This window comes from Tachysurus vachellii, chromosome 25 (assembly GCF_030014155.1).
Source record: "Tachysurus vachellii isolate PV-2020 chromosome 25, HZAU_Pvac_v1, whole genome shotgun sequence".
NCBI classification, from domain to species: Eukaryota; Metazoa; Chordata; class Actinopteri; order Siluriformes; family Bagridae; genus Tachysurus; species Tachysurus vachellii.
The window spans coordinates 8,730,199-8,755,705 of NC_083484.1; the positions used below are offsets into that span (position 1 = coordinate 8,730,199).

The window sequence follows — 25,507 nt, forward strand, 5'->3', positions numbered from 1 at the left end:
TGAGAAGCCCGAAGATAGCTGAACCTGGGCCCCACTGTACCATCCCTTTCTGTAGTCCAGAGCTAGAAGCACTGCTAGTGGGTCTAATTCCATATTTGCCTGTTCCTCTACTCCTAAAACATGGCTGGCCCTGATCCCCACCAAGAGCCCTCAGATTCATGTCCAGAAGGCGATGGCGAACCATGACCTGGTGACCACAGAAAGCATACATGGCTCGGCATGAGAGGGATGCTCAAATGTCTTCTGAAGGTGAGACACCCACTAACTCTAACAAACAGGAAACACCAGGAAACCCAGGAAGCCACATCCCACACAGAACCTGCCGACCACTTTCTTCCTGGTATGATGTGGACTTTTGTGCCAATGCACGGTCCAACGCATACTTAAATACCTAACTGTTGTTAAGATTTGCCCTCAGTTGTAGTGAGTGTCAAGAGAGTTAAAAAGGGAGAGAGATGATAGCTAAGGGGAGATGAGCTTTTGAGTTCCTCAAGCCTGTCTCTAGTCAACAGACATCTCTACTCAACAGACATTCACATGTCAGAACCATAACAATGGACTAGAAGGCAATTCTTGGGTGCTCACTGATGGGAACTAATAATTTTATTAGTACTGTAAAAAATGAAGCAGAAAACACACTGTTTCTGTTGGATGTGCATTTAAGACAAAAACCACCCAGTAGACTCTGAAAGCAATGTAGTGCTAGGCTCATATGGAAGAAAACTTCTAAAGAATTTAACAGTATTTTTATTTTTTTGAAAATTTGTTCCAGTGAGAAATCGCTTAGTGATTTATACCATAAAAAAGTGGTTAATGTGGTGTGAAAAAATACCACTGAGCTACAACAAAAAGTATATAATTGAACATATAGTTCATAAGACATCTAAACCCACAGAAGGCAAAAATGATAAAGACATGCTGTTTTGCAGTACACTACATTTATACAAAACTTATACACAGATACAGAAAGCACAAAAAAGTGGTGCTATGATCTAACATTTCAAAGCCTATTGTCGAACATTTATCATTATTTCTAAGGCAATAGCAACAAAACTTTAAATATGAGAAAGTGCTGCACTGGGCACATAAGATGAATTATAGAGACAAAAAAATTATGAGTTTTAAGTGGAAAACATGAAAACACAGTGCATTTTAGATTACATACTGCGCATATTCAATAATCTTAAGCAAAATTTAAAAAAAAAAAAATGCTCAGATTCAACACACATCCCTAAGCACAGCAATAGTGTTATTCATATAGGAAGATCCGGTTAGAGAAACTTGGGAACCTCAGTCAATTTATTATTTAAAAACTTCCTTTTTCCCCTTCTTTGGTCCCGTTCCATGTTTAGTATGTTGTGGCCAAAACTCTTCATCTGCTTTTGCCTGTAAAGCCCCTTCACACAAACCAATTTTTATGGTCCATGACATCACTCATCAGACTCGTATCTGTGGAAAAAGCATAAAGGAATATGGTATATCTGATAAAAACTGACATCTTAAATCACAGGTTTGTAGATTTCTATGTCTACCAACCGTTATTAAAAAGTAAATAAGAAATGCAATGCAAGTGAGAAAGTTGCACAGGTAAATGTTTTTGATAGCAGTACCATAGTAACATATTAGCATGCTTACTTATTAAATTAACTGTTATAATCTTGTCTTTCTTTTAGCTTTTTTTTTTGTTAATCATGAATATTGTCCAGATAACTATAATTTTGTGTTTTATTAGTGTGAGATTGTTCACTAGGCTTATTGCATACCAATAACATACCAGTATTGACAATAATGCATTTCTATTTCCTATATATACAATCCCCTCTGAAAGCATTGTAACCTCAAGCCATTTATCTGTTTTGCTAAACACAGCAGACATTTGGATTTGAGATCAAACAGGACACAGTAAATCAGTATTTCAGCTTTCATTCCCTGATATATTCCAGGTCTGTTAACTCTATTTGTAAACTAGTGTTTCATCCCACTTGCAGAACAGAAATTGATTTAGAGAAAAATTTTAATCAGTATAAATGAATTATTTTATCGCCACAAAGCTTGTTCTAAGATTAGTAAGGGCAATGTTGGCTTACAGTGTGTAAACCATTTGTAAACCACTGTTTAGCTGCTACTGGGGGTTGCATTTTACACCCCTGCATAATAATAGTAATAAAACAGTGTAACAAACCAGGCAACTGTCTAGTAGAATCAATAACCAGATTTATTTAGCAGGCACACAGGCAGACAAAATTTGAGGATTTTGGATGTTAGATAGATGTGTTCGTGTATCAGCAACGTAAATACAACATCCCTGCTCTTCATCCCAAGCACCATCAATGAATATTTAGCAGCAGCTTCAGCAGACAGAGAAACACATGGGTCATGAGATCGATCCTGACTTGTCCACGTTGCCAGTGAACTGTCCTCCAGTGCTTCATAGGATGATTCAAACCCATTATAGCTGATGCATGGCTTCCAAGTGTGAAAAGTTTGCAAGTTCACCACATGAAAGACAAGTAACTGCTCCAGTGCATCTGATTTTGGGTGGCTTTTTACTCTGACAAAATAATCATTGGTATAAAAAAAAAAAACAGCAATGTCGTTCTAATTGTAGTACAATTTCGATCTGTCCTGACTGGTTTCCAGTGCTGCGCTTGCCTGATCATGCATGTCTTGCAATGACAACCCTAGGGTTGGGGACTCCAGGCTCCTCTATTCCATCCCAGACATGCTGAGTGACCAGGCCCAGTGGAGCTTCTATCTCCCTGACATGCATGTGCTTTTATTGCTATCTTTTAGAATCTTATTAAATCTTTGCTGACTTTTTAAAAATAATCAACAAAGACTAAGATGTAAACTTTCCACATGAGAGACATCCATACAAAATCAACACAAAATAATCGTAAAATAATATAAATAATAGCGGTTTGGTGATCCCAGCAAGACCTCTCTGATAGATGTAGGGGATTTTAGCCTTAAACATTTCAAGGTGTGGTTGCCACCAGCAACTTTGGGAACATTGAAACACAACAGACCATCCGAATGGAGTATTTTGAACAGTCATCAGTGCCCTGTTGGACTGCAGCTTTAATGTTGCAGAGAAGCTTAACTGTCTTAACGTAAGTGGGATGGATTTGGAAGGGTCACTGAAAATAGCATACAGAGACAGCATTGTCATATAGGAGTTCCTATATAGTTCCTAGAACAGCGCATTAGGCACTTTATTTCAGGATCATGGTTTGTGGACAATGTCAAAATCAAAAAAGCCAGTCGATTTGGGATGGGACATCATCCACTAAAGTCCACTGTAAATCAGTGAAGTTTGTAATGTGGAGAACCTAAATGTAAACCCTAAAGTGCCCATATTTATGATTTATGCAGCTCCCTACTGGCACAAGCCTCATCAACATTTATGTTTATGGCATTTGGCGGATGCCATTATCCAGAGCAATGTACACAAAATGCTTTGAAGCCTTTACCAATGAATACATCAACAATGGTTCACCAAGTTAGACTTAGTATAATATTAGACTAATAATCTAATTTTATTTAAAAAAGAAACAGGAAAATCAAACCCGTAGATTAAGTGTTTCAGGAAGAGATAGGTCTTCACCCATCCTTTGAAGATGACTAAGCCAGTGACTCAGCTGTTTGGGCATTTAAGGAAAGTTCATTCCATCACCTTGGTGCAAGAACAGAAAAGAATCTTGATGTATGCCTGCATGGAGCAAATTTCGAACCCCTCCATGTTACCTGATATAAGCGACCTTACAGGTAGGAAGCAAACCATTCCCATGCTGCTCAACGAATTCTAAGACTCCCGAGGGTGGACAAGAGAGAGATAGGCAGACAGTTGATTATAAACAATTAGCTCTGTAGTTGCTGATGCCTGATGGATCAAGAACAGGTTTTCTTAGAATGGGAATGACCTTGCTATCTTGTTGGTAGTTGGCACATGATCTGATGCTATGGATCCATTCGTGATTGTGGTGATGAAGGGCAGGAGGTCTTGTGAGATGGTCAGAAGCATAGTGGAAGGGATTGGATTAAGACTTGACTGCAAAACTTGACTTGTAGAAACTCTTCTACTGCTATTGAAAAATGTGACAAAGGAGTAGGGGAAACCTGCCTGTGCAATGTAGGTCTGGCAGGTTTTCTCAATCTTCCTATTGTAAAATTAAGCAAAGTCTTCAGCAGTCAGATGAAACAGTTGGAGCTGTGTGAAGAGAAAATGTTATGGAGCTTACGAGGAGCTTGTGCAGAAACTTCAAGCTTTTTCTTGTAGAAGTCTTGGCAGAAGTCATATCCAAAGGGAATTTGGACAGGAGCATATTGTAAGAAGTGAGATCGGCGTTGAGTTATGATTTCTTCTACTTTGCTAATCTTAGATTTCTCCAGCCAAGGAGACATCTGACAGCCAAAGAGCAGGATAAGAAGACTCCCTGGGTTTAGTAGACAGATCTCTCTGCATCAACACAGAGTTACAGGCACCTTGCAACTTCTGTGAATACAGGTTGTTTCCCATGGCACCAGATCTGGATGGAATGTGAATGGTGACCAAAGCATGCAACATGAAAAACCAGGGGGAGAGTATGCATGGGACGGTGGCAAAAAAATGATTAAAAACTTGAGGTATAAGTAAAATGATCCTCCATTCCTAAAGAAATTCTCCACTCAAAAACATGGTGCAGTCAATCAGTACTCCTCATCAATATGTTCAATAAAGCATAAAGTCTAAATATTCAGCAGTCCTTGTTGCTTCAAAAAATAATTTTGTTTATACAATCTGCTCATATCATGCCCTTGCACACATAACATCCTGCATTAACAAGCTAATCTCACCAGCTCCCATGATACTGAATAAACAGTCTCGCAACTCTCCTCAGTGCAGGTTCAACGTAGGTTCAGTTGTTTTGGCACCAACTGTAACACTTTACCCCAGGATGGTAGTAGAAATGGAATCAGAGAACTTCACAGCTAGAGTCTTGTATTCAACAAGTTTGATGGCAGGTACACAGACAGCACACTTCTCCCATACATAAGGCAGTTGTTATTGGTAGCCGTACAAATAAAAGAAAAAGGTATGTGTATAATAAACAGGAAGAGCAGACTTATCAACCACATTGAATGCAACAAATTCACACAATTAACTACAGTGCCTTGCAAAAGAATTCATACCCACTGAACTTTTTAACATTTTGACGTTACAACCAAAAACAAAAATGTATTTTATTAGGATTTCATGTGATAGACCAACACAAAGTGGCACATAATTGTGAAGTGGAAGGAAAATGATAAATGGTGTCCAATTTTTTTTATATATAAATAAATATCTGAAAAGTGTGGTGTGCATTTGTATTCAGCCCCACTGAGTTGTAGAACCACTTTTCGCCGCAATTACAGCTGCAAGTCTTTTAGGGTATGTCTCTACCAGCTTTGCACATCTAGAGAGTGAAAATTTTGCCCATTCTTTGCAAAATAGCTCAAGCTCAGTCAGATTGAATGGCAAGCGTCTGTGAACAGCGATTTTCAAGTCTCGCCACAGATTCTCAATTGGATTTAGGTCTGACTTTGACTGGGCCATTCAAACACACGAATATGCTTTGATCTAAACCACTCCATTGTAGCTCTGGCTGTATGTTTAGGGTCATTGTCTTGCTGGAAGGGGAACCTCTGCCCCAGTCTCAAGTCTTTTGCAGACTCTAACAGGTTTTCATCTAAGTTTGCCCTGTATTTGACTCCATCCATCTACCCATCAACTCTGACCAGCTTCCCTGTCCCTGCTGAAGAAAAGCATCCCCACAACATGATGCTGCCACCACCATGTTTCACAGTGGGGATGGTGTGTTCAGGGTGATGTGCAGTGTTAGGTTTCCGCCACACATAACGTATTGAATTTTAGCCAAAAGGTTCAATTTTGGTCTCATCTGACCAGAGCACCTTCTTCCACATGCTTGCTGTGTACCCCACATAGCATCGCAAACTGCAAATGGGATATCTTATGGCTTTCTTTCAGCAATGGCTTTCTTCTTGCCACGCTTCCATAAAGACCAGATTTGCGGAGTGCACGACTAACAGTTGTCCTGTGGACAGATCTCCCACCTGAGCTGTGGATCTCTGCAGCTCCTCCAGAGTTACCAGGGGCCTCTTGGCTGCTTCTCTGATTAATGCTCTCCTTGCACGGCCTGTCAGTTTAGGTGGATGGCCATGTCTTGGTAGGCTTGCAGTTGTATCATACTCTTTCCATTTCCGGAAGATGGATTATACAGTGCTCTGTGAGATGTTCAAGGCATGGGATATTAATTTATAACTTAAAGCAGGGTTAGGTTATAAATTAATATTTATAATATTAATATTTATAAATTAAATTTAATCACAGTATAAATACAGTGATTAAATTACACACAGGTGCACTCTATTTACTAAGTAGGTGACTTCTGAAGGCAGTTGGTTTCACTGGATTTTGGTTAGGGGTATCAGAGTAAAGGGGGATGAATACAAATGCACACCACACTTTTCAGATATTTATTTGTAAAAAATATTTGGACACCATTTATAATATTCATTCCACTTCACAATTATGTGCCACTTTCTTTCGGTCTATTTCATAAAATCCCAATAAAATACATTTTTCTTTGTGGTTGTAACAGGTCAAAATGTGGAAAAGTTCAGTGGGTATGAATTCTTTTGCAAGGCACTGTATGTCATTACCATACAGCATGTAGTATATAATGTCGCTTGAAAGATTGTGAACCCTTTAGAAAGTTCCATATTTCTGCATAAATAGGACCCAAAAACATCAGAGTCCCAAAAGCAGACAAAGTGAACTCAATCAAAAAAAAAAAAATCAAACAATATATTAGACTTGCCATTTTTCTTTTTCTCACCACCCTCATCTCCTGCATTGGCCTTGCTGTTCCAATATTTTAAAGAGAACTGTTTACATAGGCAAACTGATTGTTTAGATACATTTTATATATTAAAATAGGCCTGACCTTTGTAGTCTTTTCCTGAGCTCCTTAATCTGGTCATTCTTCTTATTCAGAATCTCTTTCATGTTCTGATATGCAGCTGTTTGTTGAAACTTCTTATCTAGTTCCTATATAAAGACACAGAAAAGGTATTTTAACAAAACCATATTTTTATGTCAAAGTAATACAGTTTAAAATCATGATGATTTAAATTCTTATTTATTAATAAGATCAGTAACTTTTACATTTTGTAAACTTTTACATACAAAGTTTACATTTATTAAAAAGATCAATAACTATAGTGTAATTATACATACACTATAAATTTAATTATAGTGTTACTATATACAGTATATACTATAGTATTGTGTGTAACATGTACGGATGATGTGATGACTGACAGTTCTGATAAAGCAGTACTTATAGATATGAAGCAGAGAATATAATTATGGTGAGTTTTTAATCAGGACGATTGCCTGGGGAAAGAAACTATTCCTGTGTCTGGCAGTTTTGGTAAACAAAGATCTGTAGCGCCTGCCAGAAAGAAGGAGCTGAAAAAGGTTGTCTCCATGGAGTGAAGAGTCAGTTGTGAATTTCCTGCCTGGTTTCTGGTTCTTCTATGCTACTAGGGAGTGGGCAGGTGGGCACCCCCTAATAATACACCGCCTAGTAATTTGTCAGATTCCGTGGTAGTCTTAAAATTTGTTTAAATATGTATGTGATGAATGGAACAGAATATGTTCAAAATGTCTATGAAAATGACCCTGCTGTAACCTATGCAAACTCAAAATAAAATGAAATGAAGGAATATGATCATGTTAAAAACAGTAGTCTAGACAGTCCTTATCAATCCTTATACCAAAATTATTTTTAGGTGAATTTACTAATTTTGAGAGCTGCATGTAACAGTGGATATGACCTGTGTTCATGTTTCTCAACATGCAAATTCTACGAAAAGCACTGATGTTGGCTCAAAAACCAATAAGTCATGATGATGACAGTGATCAGTGAAGGGTGGTTTCTTTTTATGCCCAAAGGTATACAATTTATGAGAATTACAGGTGCACAATGTTAATTGATTATTATAGTAGGGCTGTAAGTACTCTCTTTGATGCATGAATGTAGAGTCCATTGGGAAATCAGAAGTTTGGGAAAAAAGCTGTGGTTTTTTAAAAGCAAAAAACAGGACACGATAAAACTATGAATCTTAAAATGTTGTTGATTATATTCACTGCTATTAAATAGTCTTTGTCACAAAATAAGCTTTTTTATTACAAGACAGGGTAGAAATTAATGCAAAAATAATTACTTTATTAGGAAAGCTACGGAATATCACAAATGACCATTAACAAAGGGACTTGAAAAACATTTTGGTTTTTACAGTTTTACAGTTATACAGAACTATATTAAATTATAATTTCAGTGTGTAACAACTTTCATAAATTATGATATTCAACAATATTCATTGTATTCTAATGTTATTGTGAGTGATTGAAATATATTTATATGGTTTCATTTTATATGCCCGAAGTTTGAACGAGTCACTGAACGACCAATGTGCAGCAGAAAAGTTTATTATTGGTTTGATATTTACAATTTCACCAAAAGACTAAAAAAAGCAGTTAAATCTATTATTAATTATGCATGACAATAATAGAAATGCTGACAATGCTAAAGAATATCGATGTAAGTTAAATGTGCAATATTGCAATACTAAATGTGCATTGAACCTAAGAAGTGTTCAGTATACCTTCTCAGCGAGGGTGAGCTGATCTTGAACACGGAGCAGCTCATGTTTCGCTGACACCAGGCTGTCCTGTAGCTCCTTCTGTGATGCAGAACTAGCACTGAGTGTCTTCTCAAAATTGATCTGCATGGCTGCCACAGTGCCCTCCAGTTTAGAGATCTCCTGAGCATGCATGGAGTGCTGTACAACCAGAATAAGCCTTCATAAAATTAGTTCGGTTTTATTTTTTATTTTTTATTATTTAAGTTTTTATTTTTTTTTAGTTCAGTTTTTTAGATTTTGGCAATCTAATTTTTGTCTGCCAAAATCTGTATTTGATGAGATGTCTGTAAAGCTTTAGCAAACCAAAATACAGAAACAAACAGGGCAATAAAAAAAAAGAGAAAACAGACGATTTGGACAGGTCCACGCTGCAGATGAATTCAAACATTCCAGTAAAACCCAAACTATCTCACCTAATTACAATAGTTTACTCTAAGAAGCAACGATACAAAGGGAAGGGAAACAGATCTTAGGTTGGATACAGACATACCTGCTGATCTCCATGAATTTTCTGAAGATCATTTAGAGTCCTCTCAGCCTCACATTTCTCATCTAGGGCACTCATGGCCTACAAAACAGCAGAGGCAGTTAAACACAATTTTATGTAAAATATTAAATTATACATAATTTACCTCTTCAGGCAGCGAGCTCAAACACCTTTGACCGATATATACAATCTCATTCCTTAAATGATCAATATAATTCCAGAAAATGTAATGTGCATATCAAGGGAACTTTACAGCTTTACTGTATGAAGGTCTACACCTCTACTTCAGCTACTTTGACCACATTATGCCAATTCCAGCATCAGGTCTGTTTTGAGTGCACTGACGGCAAATTGTATAGGAAGGCTGTACCTAAAGGCAATTCCACCAATTTGGAAAAAGTACACAGCATCAGTGACAGGCTACATCTGCAAGTGCATCAATGACATGACCATCTCCACCACCGAAACCGTGGATGACAATAAAGCTGTGTGTGCTGCTGAAGACCAGAAACTACACTTCAGAAATGGTGACAAAGTGGCCCTAAGAACAGCAAGGACCAAATGGTCCTAAGCCATCAGACAAAGCATGCACACACCCAGAGGATCCACAAGCACTTCAGAGACAGCAGCAACAGCCGGCACATGTGGCAGGACATCCAGGCTATCACCAACTACAGGGCAACTTCACCTGGCTGTGACAGAGATGCCTCTCTTCCTACAGTGCTGAACAATTTGTATGCTTGGCACAGAATGGCATTACAGTGACATTACAGTGGGTAACTCTACAGGGAGTTACCCCACAAAAAGCTGCTATGCCAGATAGCAGATGCCTTCAGTGACATTGAAGTTGTCTTTGTCTCTGAAGGTGCCTTTGACATTGAAGATGATATTGAAGATATTGCCCTGAGCATTGCAGTTATTCCAAAATGTTAAGACCACTACCATCATCCCCATGCCAAATAAGACTTCAGTGTCATGCCTCAATGACTGTTGTTCCAATGCACTCACACCCATCATCATGAAGTGCTTCAAGAGGCCTGTCATGAGGCACATCAAGACACCACTGCCACCCATACTGAAACCCATAGCTTTCCATGAAGTTCTGTTTTAGCCCCACTGCTTGTCTCCAAAAAAGTATTTATTCAGCCACCAATTGTGCAAGTTCTCCCACTTAAAAAATGAGAGAGGCCTGTAATTTTCATCATAGGTACCCATTCAAGCAATTTTTGAAGGGGGACACAAATAATACAGTCTAATTGTACTTATAAAGATATGTCCCCACAGTGAAAAACTTTGCTTTTATCATTATTATAGCATGGAGACTGCATCATTATGGTTATTTTCAAAGTTTTTCTCAGGTTCAATGATAAAGCAGATTTTTCTTCAAAACTATTTATTTATTATAAATTTATTATTATATTTATTTATTTATTGCATTGTTTGTGTTGTTTACAGTTAAGCCATCAACATACAATAAAATATAAACATGACTGTTATTGTGAAAAATATATATAAAATAAGTAATGTTTTGTAACAAAATCAATTATTAAATCAATTTACAGTAACTGCTCTATGCATAAAAACAACAAAAAGGCTTTGGCATGTTAGTTGCAGTGCACTATGCAACAAGCTATTGTAAACAAGCTAACGTTAACTAGATAAGTAATATTTTAATCGCTAATATAGCAGATTCATGGAAAATTACATCGGTAATCAGCATTTTTGCCGCAACTAATTTATAAATGAGTCTACAACAACTACATTAAAGAGAATCGCTTTATTTAAAGTGAATAAAATCCCCTACTTAATGGAGTTCAACATTAATTGAGCTGCAGCCACACACCTGACTCGTGTGTGCAGAGTAGGTGAGATGAACTGGGAAAGCAGGCAGTGGGTCAAATAACTGTGAGGAAGGGGAGGGGAAACGCAACTGTTTCTAAGTGCATTTTTTGCATTTGTTTTTTTTTCTACTTACACAATTATTTAGGTATACATACATATATATTTCACAATAGAGAGTGCGATATTTTTTAAATAATTTTTTTGGGACAATCCTCGGATGGGGGGGACATGTCCCCTCCATCCCCCCGGGATTTACGCCAATGCATTTAACTATGAGAGAAAGAATGGGGTAATAAATCCAGGAAATCACATTGTAGGATTTTTAATGAATTAATTGGTAAATTCCTCCGTAAAATAAGTATTTAGTCACCTACAAAAAAAGCAAGATTTCTGGCTCTCACAGACCTGTAACTTCTTCTGTAAGAGGCCTCCACTCGTTACCTGTATTAATGGCACCTGTTTAAATTCATTATCAGTATAAAAGACACCTGTCCACAACCTCAAACAGTCAGACTCCAAACTCCACTATGGCCAAGACCAAAGAGCTGTCAAAGGACACCAGAAAAAAATTGTAGACCTGCACCAGGCTGGGAAGACTGAATCTGCAATAGGTAAGCAGCTTGGATTGAAGAAATCAACTGTGGGAGCAATTATTAGAAAATTGAAGACATACAAGACCACTGATAATCTCACTCGATCTGGGGCTCCACACAAGATCTCACCCCGTGGGGTCAAAATGATCACAAGAACAGTGAGCAAAAATCCCAGAACCACACGGGGGGGGGGCCTAGTGAATGACCTGCAGAGAGCTGGGACCAAAGTAACAAAGGCTACCATCAGTAAAACACTACGCCACCAGGGACTCAAATCCTGCAGTGCCAGACGTGTCTCCCTGCTTAAGTCAGTACATGTCTGGGCCCGTCTGAAGTTTGCTAGAGAGCATTTGGATGATCCAGAAGAAGATTGGGAGAATGTCATATGGTCAGATGAAACCAAAATAGAACTTTTTGGTAAAAATTCAACTTCTTGTGTTTGGAGGAGAAAGAATGCTGAATTGCATCCAAAGAACACCATACCTACTGTGAAGCATGGGGGTGGAAACATCAAGCTTTGGGGCTGTTTTTCTGCAAAGGGACCAGGACGACTGATCTGTGTAAAGGAAAGAATGAATGGGGCCATGTATTGTGAGATTTTGAGTGAATCTTTCATCTTTCAGCATGACAATGATCCCAAACACACCACCCGGGCAACACAGGAGTGGCTTCGTAAGAAGCATTTCAAGGTCCTGGAGTGGCCTAGCTAGTCTCCAGATCTCAACCCCATAGAAAATCTTTGGAGGGAGTTGAAAATCCATGTTGCCCAGCGACAGCCCCAAAACATCACTGCTCTAGAGGAGATCTGCATGGAGGAATGGGCCAAACTACCAGCAACAGTATGTAAAAACCTTGTGGGGACTTACAGAAAACGTTTGGCCTCTGTCATTGTCAACAAAGGGTATATTACAAAGTATTGAGAAGAACTTTTGCTATTGATCAAATACTTATTTTACAGCATAATTTGCAAATAAATACTTTAAAAATCAAACAATGTGATTTTATGGATTTTTTTTCTCATCTGTCTCTCATAGTTGAAGTGTAGCTATGATGAAAATTACAGGCCTCTGTCATCATTTTAAGTGGGAGAAATTGCAAAATTGGTGGCTGACTAAATACTTTTTTGCCCCAATGTATGCTATTTCTTGGTAGAATTATGCATGAACATATTAGCTTCCACTATTATACTGATGTGTCAACAAAGCCAGATAAGAGACATCAGCTGAATAGGCAGAAATGCTTGTAGAAGCTCCAAACGCAGTAAGGTTTCTGATTACAAAGTAACTCTGGATGGTCACCTTCTTTTATCTGAGAAATATTGCTAAAATACAAAATATAATGTTAATACTTGAATGAAAAATACATGCTCATGCTTTTGTTATCCATAGGTTGGATTGTTGTAATTCTTCATTGGCTGGATGTTCCAGTAGGTGCATAAGCAATCTCCAGTTAAGAGTCCTAAATAGAACCAGAAAATTTCACTCTTATTCATCAGACTGCAATGGCTCCTAGACAAATTTTGAACTACACACTTCTACTGACCTATAAAGCACTGAATGGTATTGTGCGGCTTGCTTAGGTTTGCTGATGGTAAAGTGGGTGGACAGTCCAAGGAAGCCCGGATGTTTGTCACCATCTAGCTCTCCCTTTTAGATATGCTGTCACAGCTAGTCTTGCCAGGACCCTGCCTGCACTTTGCACACAATGTACATTATCTGTGCATAGATAATGAGTACCCTGTTGATGCTGGTTCCTTTCAAAGTTGAATCTTGAATAACATCTAGGAGTTTTTCCTTTAAACCCTTGTCTTAGACATGCTCATTATGGATAAATTTACAATAAAGTTAAAACTTTGTAATTTCTATTCTAAATTTCTATATTTCTGTAAAGCTGATTTTTAGACAATATCCATTGTTAAAATGTGCTATGCAAATAAAATTGGATTGAATTTAACAAGACCAGACCTTGGGGTTCCTGGATAGAGTGTATTCTATCAACCTTTTCTCCTGTGGAACCTGCCAGTAACCCTTGCAGTTGTCCAATGTGGAGATGACCCTGGCTCTTCCAATTCTCTCACATACCTCAGAAAGTTTACCTTTGCACAAGATCAAAGACCCAGGTGTCCTCTCTTGCCACTTCTGAACAATTATAATTTTGAATCCATTGTTCTATCCATGATGGTAAGCTTTCCTGAACCAAATACAGCAATATAGACATAAAGCACGTTACTACCACCATGTTTCAGGGATGTTATAAGGTTTTAATAGTGAAATATCTTTGTGTATTTATCTTGTATTGTTTTGTATTGTCTGTTTGCACTTTATGTGGCTAGGACTCAAGTCCTTAGCTGTATGTTGTTTTTTACCTTGTTTTATGTAGCTTTATGTTATTTGTTGTTGCACCATGGTCCTTGAGAAACGTTGGTTAATTTTAACTGTGTACTGTGTCAGCTATATATGGTTGAAATGACAATAAAAGCTTTCTGACAACTTCCTTTTCAGTATTTTCCTTTCTCCAAAAATAAAGTTACACATGTATATATGTATAACAATAACTACATCATAATATAAGCATTAACTTAATAAAAGGATCAATTGGATGCTTGCTTTAATCATGCATAATATACATGTTGAAGTTGAATTCCTTTTTATTCTTATCTTACTAGCAGACACCTGAAGGCTATGTATTAAAATTGACTTGTAAATATAGTTATTCATGATTCCTTCCACCTTGATAAAAGCATGTTGCTTCTACACTGTGTTGCACTATGGGTATGGTTTACTTTTTTTTGCAGCAAACATATCTTTTGGAATTACAAAATTGGTATTCTTTTTAAACTTGTCTAATCAGATAACTCATTTTGCCACACAGTCTGAGTGATTTACTTACTTGCATGTTTTTGTAAGTGAAAGACAGGAAAAAATATGAGAGAATGCTGTCACATAAACAGAATAATCAATTCTTTTCAGATATTACTGCAGCTCCTTCAATAATGCCTGGTAAGTCTTTGTTATGCCCTTTCATAAATTTTGTAGGGACATCATGTTCTTGGTGATCTCACTATGTTGCTCCACTTTCGCAATTTGTTGATTGTTTTTAAGGTGTTTCATGGTATGTCTAATGGTTAGGAAATGTTTCTATACTCTTCTCTTGATCAATACCTTTCAAAAAGTGAGAAGCATTGAATGCTTTATAATTCTTTGTGGACGATGGCTGTATAAGTCAGACAAAACCAAGATGTGAAGAAAGCCCTGTAGTGATCAGACCTGAAAGACCTGAACATGAGACTGAGTGTGACTGGTTCATTTTGAACATAGCCACACCACCAATTATAAAAAAGTCAGAACAATTTTTTAAACAAGGTTATTGCCACTGCTTGTTCTTGTTCTGCAACAATGTTTAGGTTGGTGGACTTGTCAAAGTAACGTTCACATGAATTCCAGGCCACACAGTATCTCAGCAAAACATTTCCCAAAGCATCTTTAAATTCAGAAATGCTCACTTCAATTGCCTTACCTGGCATTCCAATGTTCTGAGCCTAGCTTTCAGTTTATCATTCTCCTCTTGTAGTCTGGAGATTTCCTGGTAAACAAACCAGGAACCATAATCAACACAGAATCAAATTCATATGAATTTCAACAGCATACAGAAGCAATTTAATAAAAATGAGTGTTAAATTAAATATTAGATTCTTTTTGTATTAAGAGGAGGAAAATCACTTTACCTTGTTGAGCAGCTCTGACACTCCTCCCTCATTTAATGGGGCTAACTTGAGTTTGCCAGTTTCTTGATTTACCTTAAAAAGAACACCCGAGTTGAACCCTGTGGTATGTATAGTTTAGTATGTGCCTAGTCTATCTAGAAGCACATTCTACTAATTGTCTTGCTTAAAATTGGGAGATAATTGTATTGTTCATATGAAATATTTTGTGCACCTCTTTGAATGTCATTAGTATACTTAATTAACTTTCATTTCAAAGATAAATGGAAGCTTAATGACAATAATTCGGTCAATTACTACATGTTATAAAATCATGAAGTGTTATAACAAAAGTATATGATCTAATCGATCATTCCATCACCCAGAGTTTCCCGCAGCACTTTGCAGTTCGGGCGGCCCGCCTAAGCTGGGAAACCCTACCACATTAACTAGGTTGCCCAAAAAAAAAAAAAAAAATTTTGCAGCAGAAAGGCCGTCAAAAGGCCGTGACACAGCCGAAATGAGAGACAGACGTGGTCCGTCACTGTCTGGAGGATAACTAGCCAGTTGATAAAATGCGTGTCCGCAAAATTTTTAATGTTGTTTTGCACTTTCATATTTATTATATGCTATTTAAATTTTATATATAGTGGTAAATAAATAATTGTTAAATGTAGTACAGAGTCTGTGGTCAGAATCTCACAAAGAAGCGCCGACTGGCGCCCCCGGGCCCCACCCACCCGCCGAACCCTACCGCCTTAACTAACAACTTTTCTGCGGGAAACCCTGATCACCACATATTTTATTGATGGTGGAACTGTGAATATTGGGCTCTCTCTGTTATGCTAATTCCAGCATACAGAACATTCGTCAGATTCTATAAACTAGTTCTGAAGCAGGTGAAAACCTGGTCAGCAGGAGCCAGCTCTGCTCTTTAGAACTGCTTTGAATGCACTGACTGAGCACACAGCATCAGTGATCAGCTACATTGGCAAGTGCATCCCATTGGCTGCATTGGCAAGCCATCACCACATTGGCAAGCCATCACCACACGCTCCAACCAGAAGCCATAGATGACTGCTAAAGTGCGTGCGCTGCTGGAGAATAGAGACCTAGCCTTCAGAGCAGGAGACAGGCTGGCTCTAAGAACAGCAAGGGCCAAACTGTCCCGAACCATCAGAGAAGCAATGTGTGCACATGCCCAGACAATCCACATGTGGCAGGGCATACAGGCAATCAGAAACTACAAAACAGCTTCACCTGCCTGTGATAGTGACGCCTCCCACCCAGATGCGCTGAACTACTTCAATACTAGGTTTGAAGTACAGAACAACGTAGCGGCAACGATCCCTCCCGCAACGATCAGGTACTCTGTCTATCCACGGCCAACTTAAGGAGAACTCATTGCAGAGTTAACCCACGGAAGGCTGCTGGACCAGACAACATTCCTGGCAGGGTGCTCAGGGAATGTGTGGATCAGCTAGCAGATGTCTTCACTGACATCTTCAACATTTCCCTGAGCAGCAATGTTGTTCCTATGTGCCTCAAGACAACCATCGTCCCTGTGCCAAAGAAGTCTACAGTGTCCTGCCTCAATAACTATCAATTCCACTTAGACCCATTGTAAAGAAATGCTTTGAGAAGTTCGTCATGAGTCACATCAAGACCCAGTTACCACCCTCACTGGACCCCCTGCAGTTTGCGTATTGTCCAAACCGCTTTACAGACGATGCCATTGCCACGGCCCGTCATTTAGCCCTCACCCACCTGGACAATAAAGACCCTTACATTGGAAGGTCACAGACTTCAGTTGAAGAGAGGCTGAGCCTGCTAGGACTGAACGCCTAACTCTGCAACTAGATCCTGGACTTGGGAGAACTCAGTCAGGATCGAGAACAGCATCTCCAGCACCATTACACTGAGCACTGGAGCCCCTCAGGGCTGCGTGCTCAGCCCACTGCTGTTCACCTTGCTGACTCACGATTGTGTAGCAATGCACAGTTCGAACCATATCATTAAGTTCGCAGATGACATGACCGTGGTGGGTCTCATCAGCAAGAACAAGGAGTCAGTATACACAGAAAATGTGAAACAGCTAACGTCCAGGTGTAGAGCCAACAACTGAATGTTGATTAAAAAAAAAAAAAAAGGAGATGGATTTTGACTTTAGAAGACTTTAGAAGAGCACAGAGCTCTTCACATGATCTCTACAAAGGATTTGTCAATGTTCAGTGGAGAGAGACCAATCAAGAGCACCAAATTTCTTGGTGTTCATCTAGCAGAGAACTTCACCTGTTCACTCAACACCAGCTCCATTATCAAGAAAGCCCAGCAGCATCTCTACTTCTTAAAAAAGCTGAGGAAAGCCCATCTCCATCCCCCCATCCTGACTATGTTTTTCAGAGGGACCATTGAGAGCATCCTGAGCAGCTGCAACACTGTCTGGTATGGGAATTGCACCATCTCAAATCACAAGACATTTCAGCAGATAGTGATCTAAGAGAGCTAAGAAGATCACTGGAGTCTCTGTTCCTTCTATCATGGACATTTACACCACATGCTGCATCTGCAAAGCCAACAGCATTGTGGATGACCCCACACACCCCTCACACACACACTCTTCACCCTCCACCTATATATGGTTGAAATGACAATAAAAGCTTCTTGACTTGACGTGAGCTCACAAATTCCCATTTTATGCCTTTTTTCTTTAATTGTATTAAAGCAAACTACAACCCAAATTCAGAAAAAGTTGGGAAGTTATTTAAATATGAACAAAACTAAAACTAAAGGACTTTCAAATCACATGAGCCAATATTTATTTTCACAATAGAACGTGGATAACAAATTAAATGGAGAAATTTACACTGTTATCCATTTCAATTCTGATGCCTGCTACGGGTCTCAAAAAAGTTGGCATGGGGGCAATAAATGGCTAAATAAGCAAGAAATTCTGAAAGGATTCAGCTGGGAGAACATCTAGCAACTAATTAAGTTAAATGATATCAGGTCTGTAACAATCAATCATTCATTCATCTTCTACCGCTTATCCAAACTAACTCGGGTCACGGGGAGCCTGTGCCTATCTCAGGCATCATTGGGCATCAAGGCAGGATACACCCTGGACGGAGTGCCAACCCATCGCAGGGCACACACACACTCATTCATTCACGCAATCACACACTAGGGACAATTTGTGGCTCCAAGGTGAGGTCACAATGGTGAAGAAGGCCCGACAGAGTCTATACCATCTCAGACATTTGAAGGACTTCAGACTGCACACAAAAGTGCTTAGGAACTTCTACACCTGCACCATTGAGCACACAACCTGGTTTATGAGCAGCACCAAGCATAACAGAGAGAGTGGCAGAAGTCACAGGTATCATGTTAACTTGCTAAATATATGACGCCTGAGAAGGCTATTTGAAACTATAATCTCAAAGACACCAACCTTGATGTTTGTTTTAAAATCAGTCTTCTCAAATGCTGCTACTTGTTCCAGTAATTCTCTGTGAGAGACAAAATGTAAGGGATTACAGGTGGGTCAAAATAGAAATAAAAGTTGAGTTTAAATAATGATATTTGACTTTAAAACATTAATTACATATTGCATATAGCACTATATATACAAAGTATCTACAGAAGTGGGTACACACCTCACATTTTTGTAAATATGTTATTATATCTTTTCATGTGATAACAGTGAAGAAATGACACTTCAGTACAATGTAAAGTAGTGAGTGTACAGCTTGTATAACAGTGTAAATTTGCTGTCCTCTCAAAATAACTCAACACACAGCCATTAATGTCTAAACCGCTGGCCACAAAAAGTGAGTACACCCCAAAGTGAAAATGTCCAAAATGGGCCGAATTTGCCATTTTTTCTCCACACTGCCATGTGACTCGTTAGTATTACAAGGTCTCAGGTTTGAATGGGGAGATGGTGTGATCGCTCTCACTCTAAAATACTGGAAGTACAATATAATATTAAATTTTTGAGGTCAGGCACCGATGTTGGACAAGAAGACCTGGCTCACAATCTTCATTCCAAATGTGTTCAATGGGGTGGAGGTCAACCAGATAAGTGTGATACGCGTGTGTGTGTGTGTATACACACACACACACACACACACACACACACACACACACACACTGCCTTGCAAAAGTATTCATACCCACTGAACTTTTCCACATTTTGACATGTTACAACCAAAGAAAAATTTATTTTATTGGGATTTTATGAAATAGACCGAATTTCTTTTTACAAATAAATATCTGAAAAGTGTGGTGTGCATTTGTATTCAGCCCCCTTTACTCTGATACCCCTAACTAAAATCCACTGTAACCAACTGCCTTCAGAAGTCACCTACTTAGTAAATAGAGTCCACCTGTGTGTAATTTAATCTCAGTATAAATACAGCTGTTCTGTGAAGCCCTCAGAAGTGTGTTAGAGAACATTAGTAAACAAACAGCATCATGAAGACCAAAGAACATACCAGACAGGTCAGGTATAAAGTTGTGGAGAAGTTTATAGCAGGGTTAGATTATAAATTAATATTCCAAGCCTTGAACATCTCATGGAGCACTTTACAATCCATCATCCGGAAATGGAAAGAGTATGGCACAACTGCAAGCCTACCAAGACATGGCCGTCCACCTAAACTGACAGGCCGCCCAAGGAGAGCATTAATCAGAGAAGCAGAGAAGAGGCCCATGGTAACTCTGGAGGAGCTGCAGAGACCAGCTCACAGCTCAGGTGGGAGAATCTGTCCACAGGACAACTATTAGTCGTGCACTCCACAAATCTGTTCTTTATGGAAGAGTGGCAAGAAGAAAGCCATTGCTGAAAGAAAGCCATAAGATATCCCATATGCAGTTTGCAACAAGCCATGTGGGGTACACAGCAAGCATGTGGAAGAAGGTGCTCTGGTCAGATGAGACCAAAATTGAACCTTTTGGCCAAAATTCAAAACGTAACGTGTGGCAGAAACCTAACACTGCACAGCACCATCCCCACCGTGAAACATGGCAGCATCATGTTGTGGGGATGCTTTACTTCAGCAGGGACAGGGAAGTTGGTCCGAGTTGATGGGAAGATGGATGGATCCAAATTACAGGGCAATCTTTGATGAAAAGCTGTTATAGTCTGCAAAAGACTTGAGACTGGGGCAGAGGTTCACCTTCCAGCATGACAATGACCCTAAACATACAGGCAGAGCTACAATGGAGTGGTTTAGATGAAAGAATATTCATGTGTTAGACTGGCCCTGTCAAAGTCAGACCTAAATCCAATTGAGAATCTGTGGCGAGAATCTGTGAGAGCTTGAGCTATTTTGCAAAGAACAATGGACAAAAAATCCACTGTCACCAATGTGCAAAGCTGGTAGAGACATACCCCAAAAGACTTGCAGCTGTAATTGCAGTGAAAAGTGGTTCTACAACTCAGTGGGGCTGAATACAAATGCACTCCACACTTTTCAGATATTTATTTGTAAAAAATAATTGACACCATATCATTTTCCTTCCACTTCACAATTATGTGCCACTTTGTGTTGGTCTATCACATAAAATCCTAATAAAATACATTTTTGTTTGTGGTTGTAATGTGTCAAAATGTGAAAAAGTTCAGTACTCAAAAAAGATTTATATGGGCACTATCTATCTATCTATCTATCTATCTATCTATCGATACATGTATACAGTACATACATACACACAGTGGTGTGAAAAAGTATTTGCCCACTTCCTGATTTTGTCACACTTTAATGAACAGGAACACTGACCTTAACTGAGGCAATTAAGGCCTGCAGTTCTTTGGATGCCATTGTGGGGTCTTTTGTGACACCTTGGAGGAGAGTCGTCGCTGCACTCTTGGGGTAATTTTGGTCGGTTGGCCACTCATATTTTCACCATTTCTGAATAATGGCTCTCACTGTGGTTCGCTGGAGTCCCAAAGCTTTAGAAATGGCTTTATAAACTTTTCCAGACTGATAGAGCTCAATTATTTCTCTCTCATTTGTTTCTGAATTCCTTTGGATCTCGGCATGATGTGTAGATTTTGAGGATCTTTTGGTCTACTTCACTTTGTCAGTCAGGTCTTATTTAAGAGAGTTCTTGATTGTGAACTGGTGTGGCAATAATCAGGCCTGGGTGTGGCTAGAGAAATTGAACTCAGGTGTGATAAACCACAGTTAAGTTATGTTAACATGTGGGTTTGGATTTTGTTTTCCCTTAATAATAAAAACCTTCATTTCAAAGCTACATGTTGTGTTTACTTGTGTTATCTTTGACTAATATTTAGATTAATTTGATGATCTGAAACATTAAAGTGTGACAAACATGCAAAAAAAAAAAAATCAGGAAGGGGGCCAACACTTTTTCACATTGTATATACACACAAATACATACACACATACATTATATAAATACATACACACATACAAATATAATATATATGTATATACACATTTAAATATATATATATGTGTATATATAAACACACACACACACACATGCATACAGATATCCCACTAAAGCCAAAATATTTTAAGTTGGTCTTACTCACTCTCACTCATTTTCTACCGCTTATCCGAACAACCTCGGGGGAACTATCTCAGGCGTCATCGGGCATCAAGGCAGGATACACCCTGGACGGAGTGCCAACCCATCGCAGGGCACACACACACTCATTCACTCACGCAATCACACACTACGGACAATTTTCCAGAGATGCCAATCAACCTACCATGCATGTCTTTGGACTGGGGGAGGAAACCGGAATAGGGGAGAGTGGGGTAAGATGAGCCAGTTTTTACTTATGTGGATCTCCAGGCAAGGGAAATTTAGACAGAAGTACAATGAAGTACAATGAATGTTAATTTGTGATGTTCCCTATCAACTGAAAATATAAGAATGCACCTATGACATAGAGCCTTGAAAATATGACCTCAGAAAAAAAAGTGTTCATGTGACTCAACTTACCCCAGGCTAGGGGTAAGTTGATACCAGTCAGTGGGTAAACTGAGCCATTCGGGGATAAATTGACCATTCTATTTTATGCAAGTATAATACAAAAAACTTTTTTTTAAAAAGTCATTTAACAATACACTTACCTTTCCAAACAATGTTAGTTATTAAAGCTACCTCAAACAACATAAAACAAACCAATTAAAGTTGAATTTTACCTTTAATCTTTTATTTTTTGTATTGGTGAACAATAGATTTAAACATTTCTGTTAAGTGAAGGTAGCATAGCTTTCAGGAACAAGAAATATGGTTATATGCTGCATTTCTTATGCTATCAAGCCATGTCCAATCACACACATATACACACACACATGAACGCGTTTGGCAGAAAGAACGTCCCATCAGTGTGTTCAACAGTTTCACAATTTTAACTTCATTGCCCTCAAGGCTTTCAACACAGCCAATATAATGGTAACTAGGCTGCTGACTTTTGGGAAAGGGTAGAATTTCAGTGGGAGACACATATCCAGGGGAGGTGAGGAGTGAATTTACCCCACATGTTGAAGAACATGCCTGTGAAGGCAACTCAGCAGAGGTGGAGGTTGAAGCCATGGGTTGATCCTCTTCAGAAGTGAAGCACCAGCACATCAGGGTTTGGTTTGTCTGACACCATGGATGGTTCAAACTCTGCAACAGAGAAAATATCTCTGTTGTAAGGAAAAATCCTTGTGGACCTGAATCCAGAACAGATATTCCATGGTGTCATTGCTGACATGAAAGCCTCGTTCGCACATACAGGGATGTGGTATATGCTGGCTGTTTTGCCTGGGTAAGATCTCATCCAACCATCAAGAGCTCTGTTGTAATAGGTCTTGAATGGACCATAGACACTCTTGTCCAGAAGCTGCAGGCGATGAGATGTGTGGGTTGGAATTGTGAGCATAACAATCCTTTTTCTCTTTGCTAAATCCAGTGCCCTCAGTGAAATATGGGCCTCATGGTTATCAAGGAGTAGCAGTATGGGATGGTCAGAGGAGCACTTGGTATCCAGATGTTCAAGGAACTCCGCAAAGGTGTCTTCATTGATCCAACCACTGGTTCAATTTACCCCACATCATCTGGCTCACTTTGCCCCATAGCCACCATTTTGGTAAAAACGGCCTAGCTTAGCAATTCAGGCTAACCTTTAGCTTAATGATTCACATGGTTTTATATGTTGACAAATCACCAACATGTACCATACACAACTTTAGACGTAGATAAATTTGCTTTGGCACAACAGCTAGTATACCTGCAATGCAGAAAATTAACTTTAACAAGCAAATAAGTGTTTTTGTGGAAAAAAACAACTTATCTCTTGTCTCATGTGCTTCTCCTCTTCACAACAAATTATAAATTATGGAGTCCTTCAGAATGTATGGTCAAATGACACCAAATTTGCACAGTTCCCTAGAAACAGAGGGTGGGTCAACTTATCCACTGGGTCATCTTATCCCACTCTCCCCTACCCGGAGGAAACCCCCGAGGCATGGGGAGAACATGCAAACTCCACATACACATGGCGGAGGCGGGAATCGAACCCCCAACCCTGGAGGTATACGTGCTAACCACTAAGCCACCATGCCCCTAGTTGGTCTTATTCGTCTGCAAATTATTTTTCCAATAGTCCCCTGGATTGTCCACATGATCTTTAGCAAACTTCATGGGCAGGACTGTTGGAGAGTAGTGGCTTTCTCTTTGCAATTAACATTAGCCAAAGAAAGAGAGGCCTTTAGTTAATTAGAAGTTAACCTGGGTTCCTTTCTGACCTAACAGACTATTGCATGTCTTCTGGGGAGAGTAGCAATGGTCTAAAATTTCCTCCATTTGTACAGAATCTATCTGCCTATATATGTGGAGTCCAAACTCTTTAGGGATGTTTTTGTAACCTTTTGTAACCTCCAGCCCAATGAGCAACAATAACTTTATTTTTTAAGTCCTCAGAAATTTCTCTAGTTTGTGTCATGATCCACTTCCATAAAAACACATTGTGAATATCAGACTTGATATATCCCTGTTATTTAAGTAAAACAGGGCACTCACAGACACCTGATTGTGATAATTATTTGAAAACAAATAGACTCTAATTTGACCATAAAATTTGATACTAATGTTAGAGGTTCACATACTTTTGCCTCTCACAGATATATAATATTGGAACATCTTGAATAAATAAAATTACCAAGTATAATATATTTTTCTGATTTGTTTGATTTTATTCACTTTGTCTGTTTTAAGACTTGTGTAAAAATTTGCTGATCTTTTGGGTCATATTTATGCAGAAATAGAGAAATATCTAAAGGTTTCACAAAACCTTTTAAGTGACACTGTATAAACAACACACACACACACACACACACACGCACACACACACACACACACACACTCACACAGTGGACTACACACCCTCACGAGTGCAGCTTTTTAAATATAAAAACAGAAATAACAACATAAATGCCATACTTGTTGCATCTTTATGGAATAATCCATTAATTTTCTACCGCTTATCCGAACCCAGAGAAAAAAGATTAATTATTGGAATATTTTAAATAAAATACCTACCACAGACTGATCGCATGTCTGAACACCCCTTCCAACTAATACATTGTGGAAGCAAATTTTGCCTTTATTACAGCATCAAGTCTTTGTGAATAAGTCTTGATTAATTTCACACATCTGATCTTTGGGACTTTATCCCACTCTGAAGTTCCTTCAAATTGCAAGGCTATTTTCCATGATGGGATTGATGTCTGAGCTCAGACTGGGCCATTCCAGGACTTTGATTTTCCTTTTCTGAAGCCATGTCTTTGTTGATTTTGATTTGAGCTTTGGGTCATTTTCATTTTGGAATGTGAAATTCTTCTTCATTTTCAGCTTTTTGAGGACAGAAGGTTTTGTAGATCTTGGTTTTTGAAGCTATTTATTTTCCCATATATCTTGACAAGCGCCCCTGTTCCAGCTGAAAAGAAGCAGCCCCAAAGCATAATGCTACCTTCCCACCATGCACCAAACATACCTTTCCGAATTAAGGCCAAAAAACTTCAACCTGCCTTGTCAGACCATAACACATTTTTATACATGGTTTGAAGTGACTAAATTAATCTTTGGGCATAATTCAACTGGGCT

General features: G+C 38.8%; 1 protein-coding gene across 1 annotated transcript in view; it reads right to left on the reverse strand.

Annotated features, from left to right (window-relative positions):
• Positions 1 to 801: 801 nt before the first annotated feature.
• The window catches only part of lztfl1 (leucine zipper transcription factor-like 1), a 33,085-nt gene continuing 8,379 nt past the window's right edge, over positions 802 to 25,507 (reverse strand). The window contains exons 4-10 of the mRNA XM_060862049.1: positions 18,828 to 18,885; positions 15,401 to 15,472; positions 15,193 to 15,258; positions 9,245 to 9,322; positions 8,716 to 8,892; positions 6,990 to 7,093; positions 802 to 1,449 (exon numbers count right to left, since the gene is read on the reverse strand). Coding sequence (XP_060718032.1) covers positions 1,431 to 1,449; positions 6,990 to 7,093; positions 8,716 to 8,892; positions 9,245 to 9,322; positions 15,193 to 15,258; positions 15,401 to 15,472; positions 18,828 to 18,885 — 574 coding nt within the window. The 3' untranslated portion in view covers positions 802 to 1,430. The remainder of the gene's footprint in view (positions 1,450 to 6,989; positions 7,094 to 8,715; positions 8,893 to 9,244; positions 9,323 to 15,192; positions 15,259 to 15,400; positions 15,473 to 18,827; positions 18,886 to 25,507) is intronic.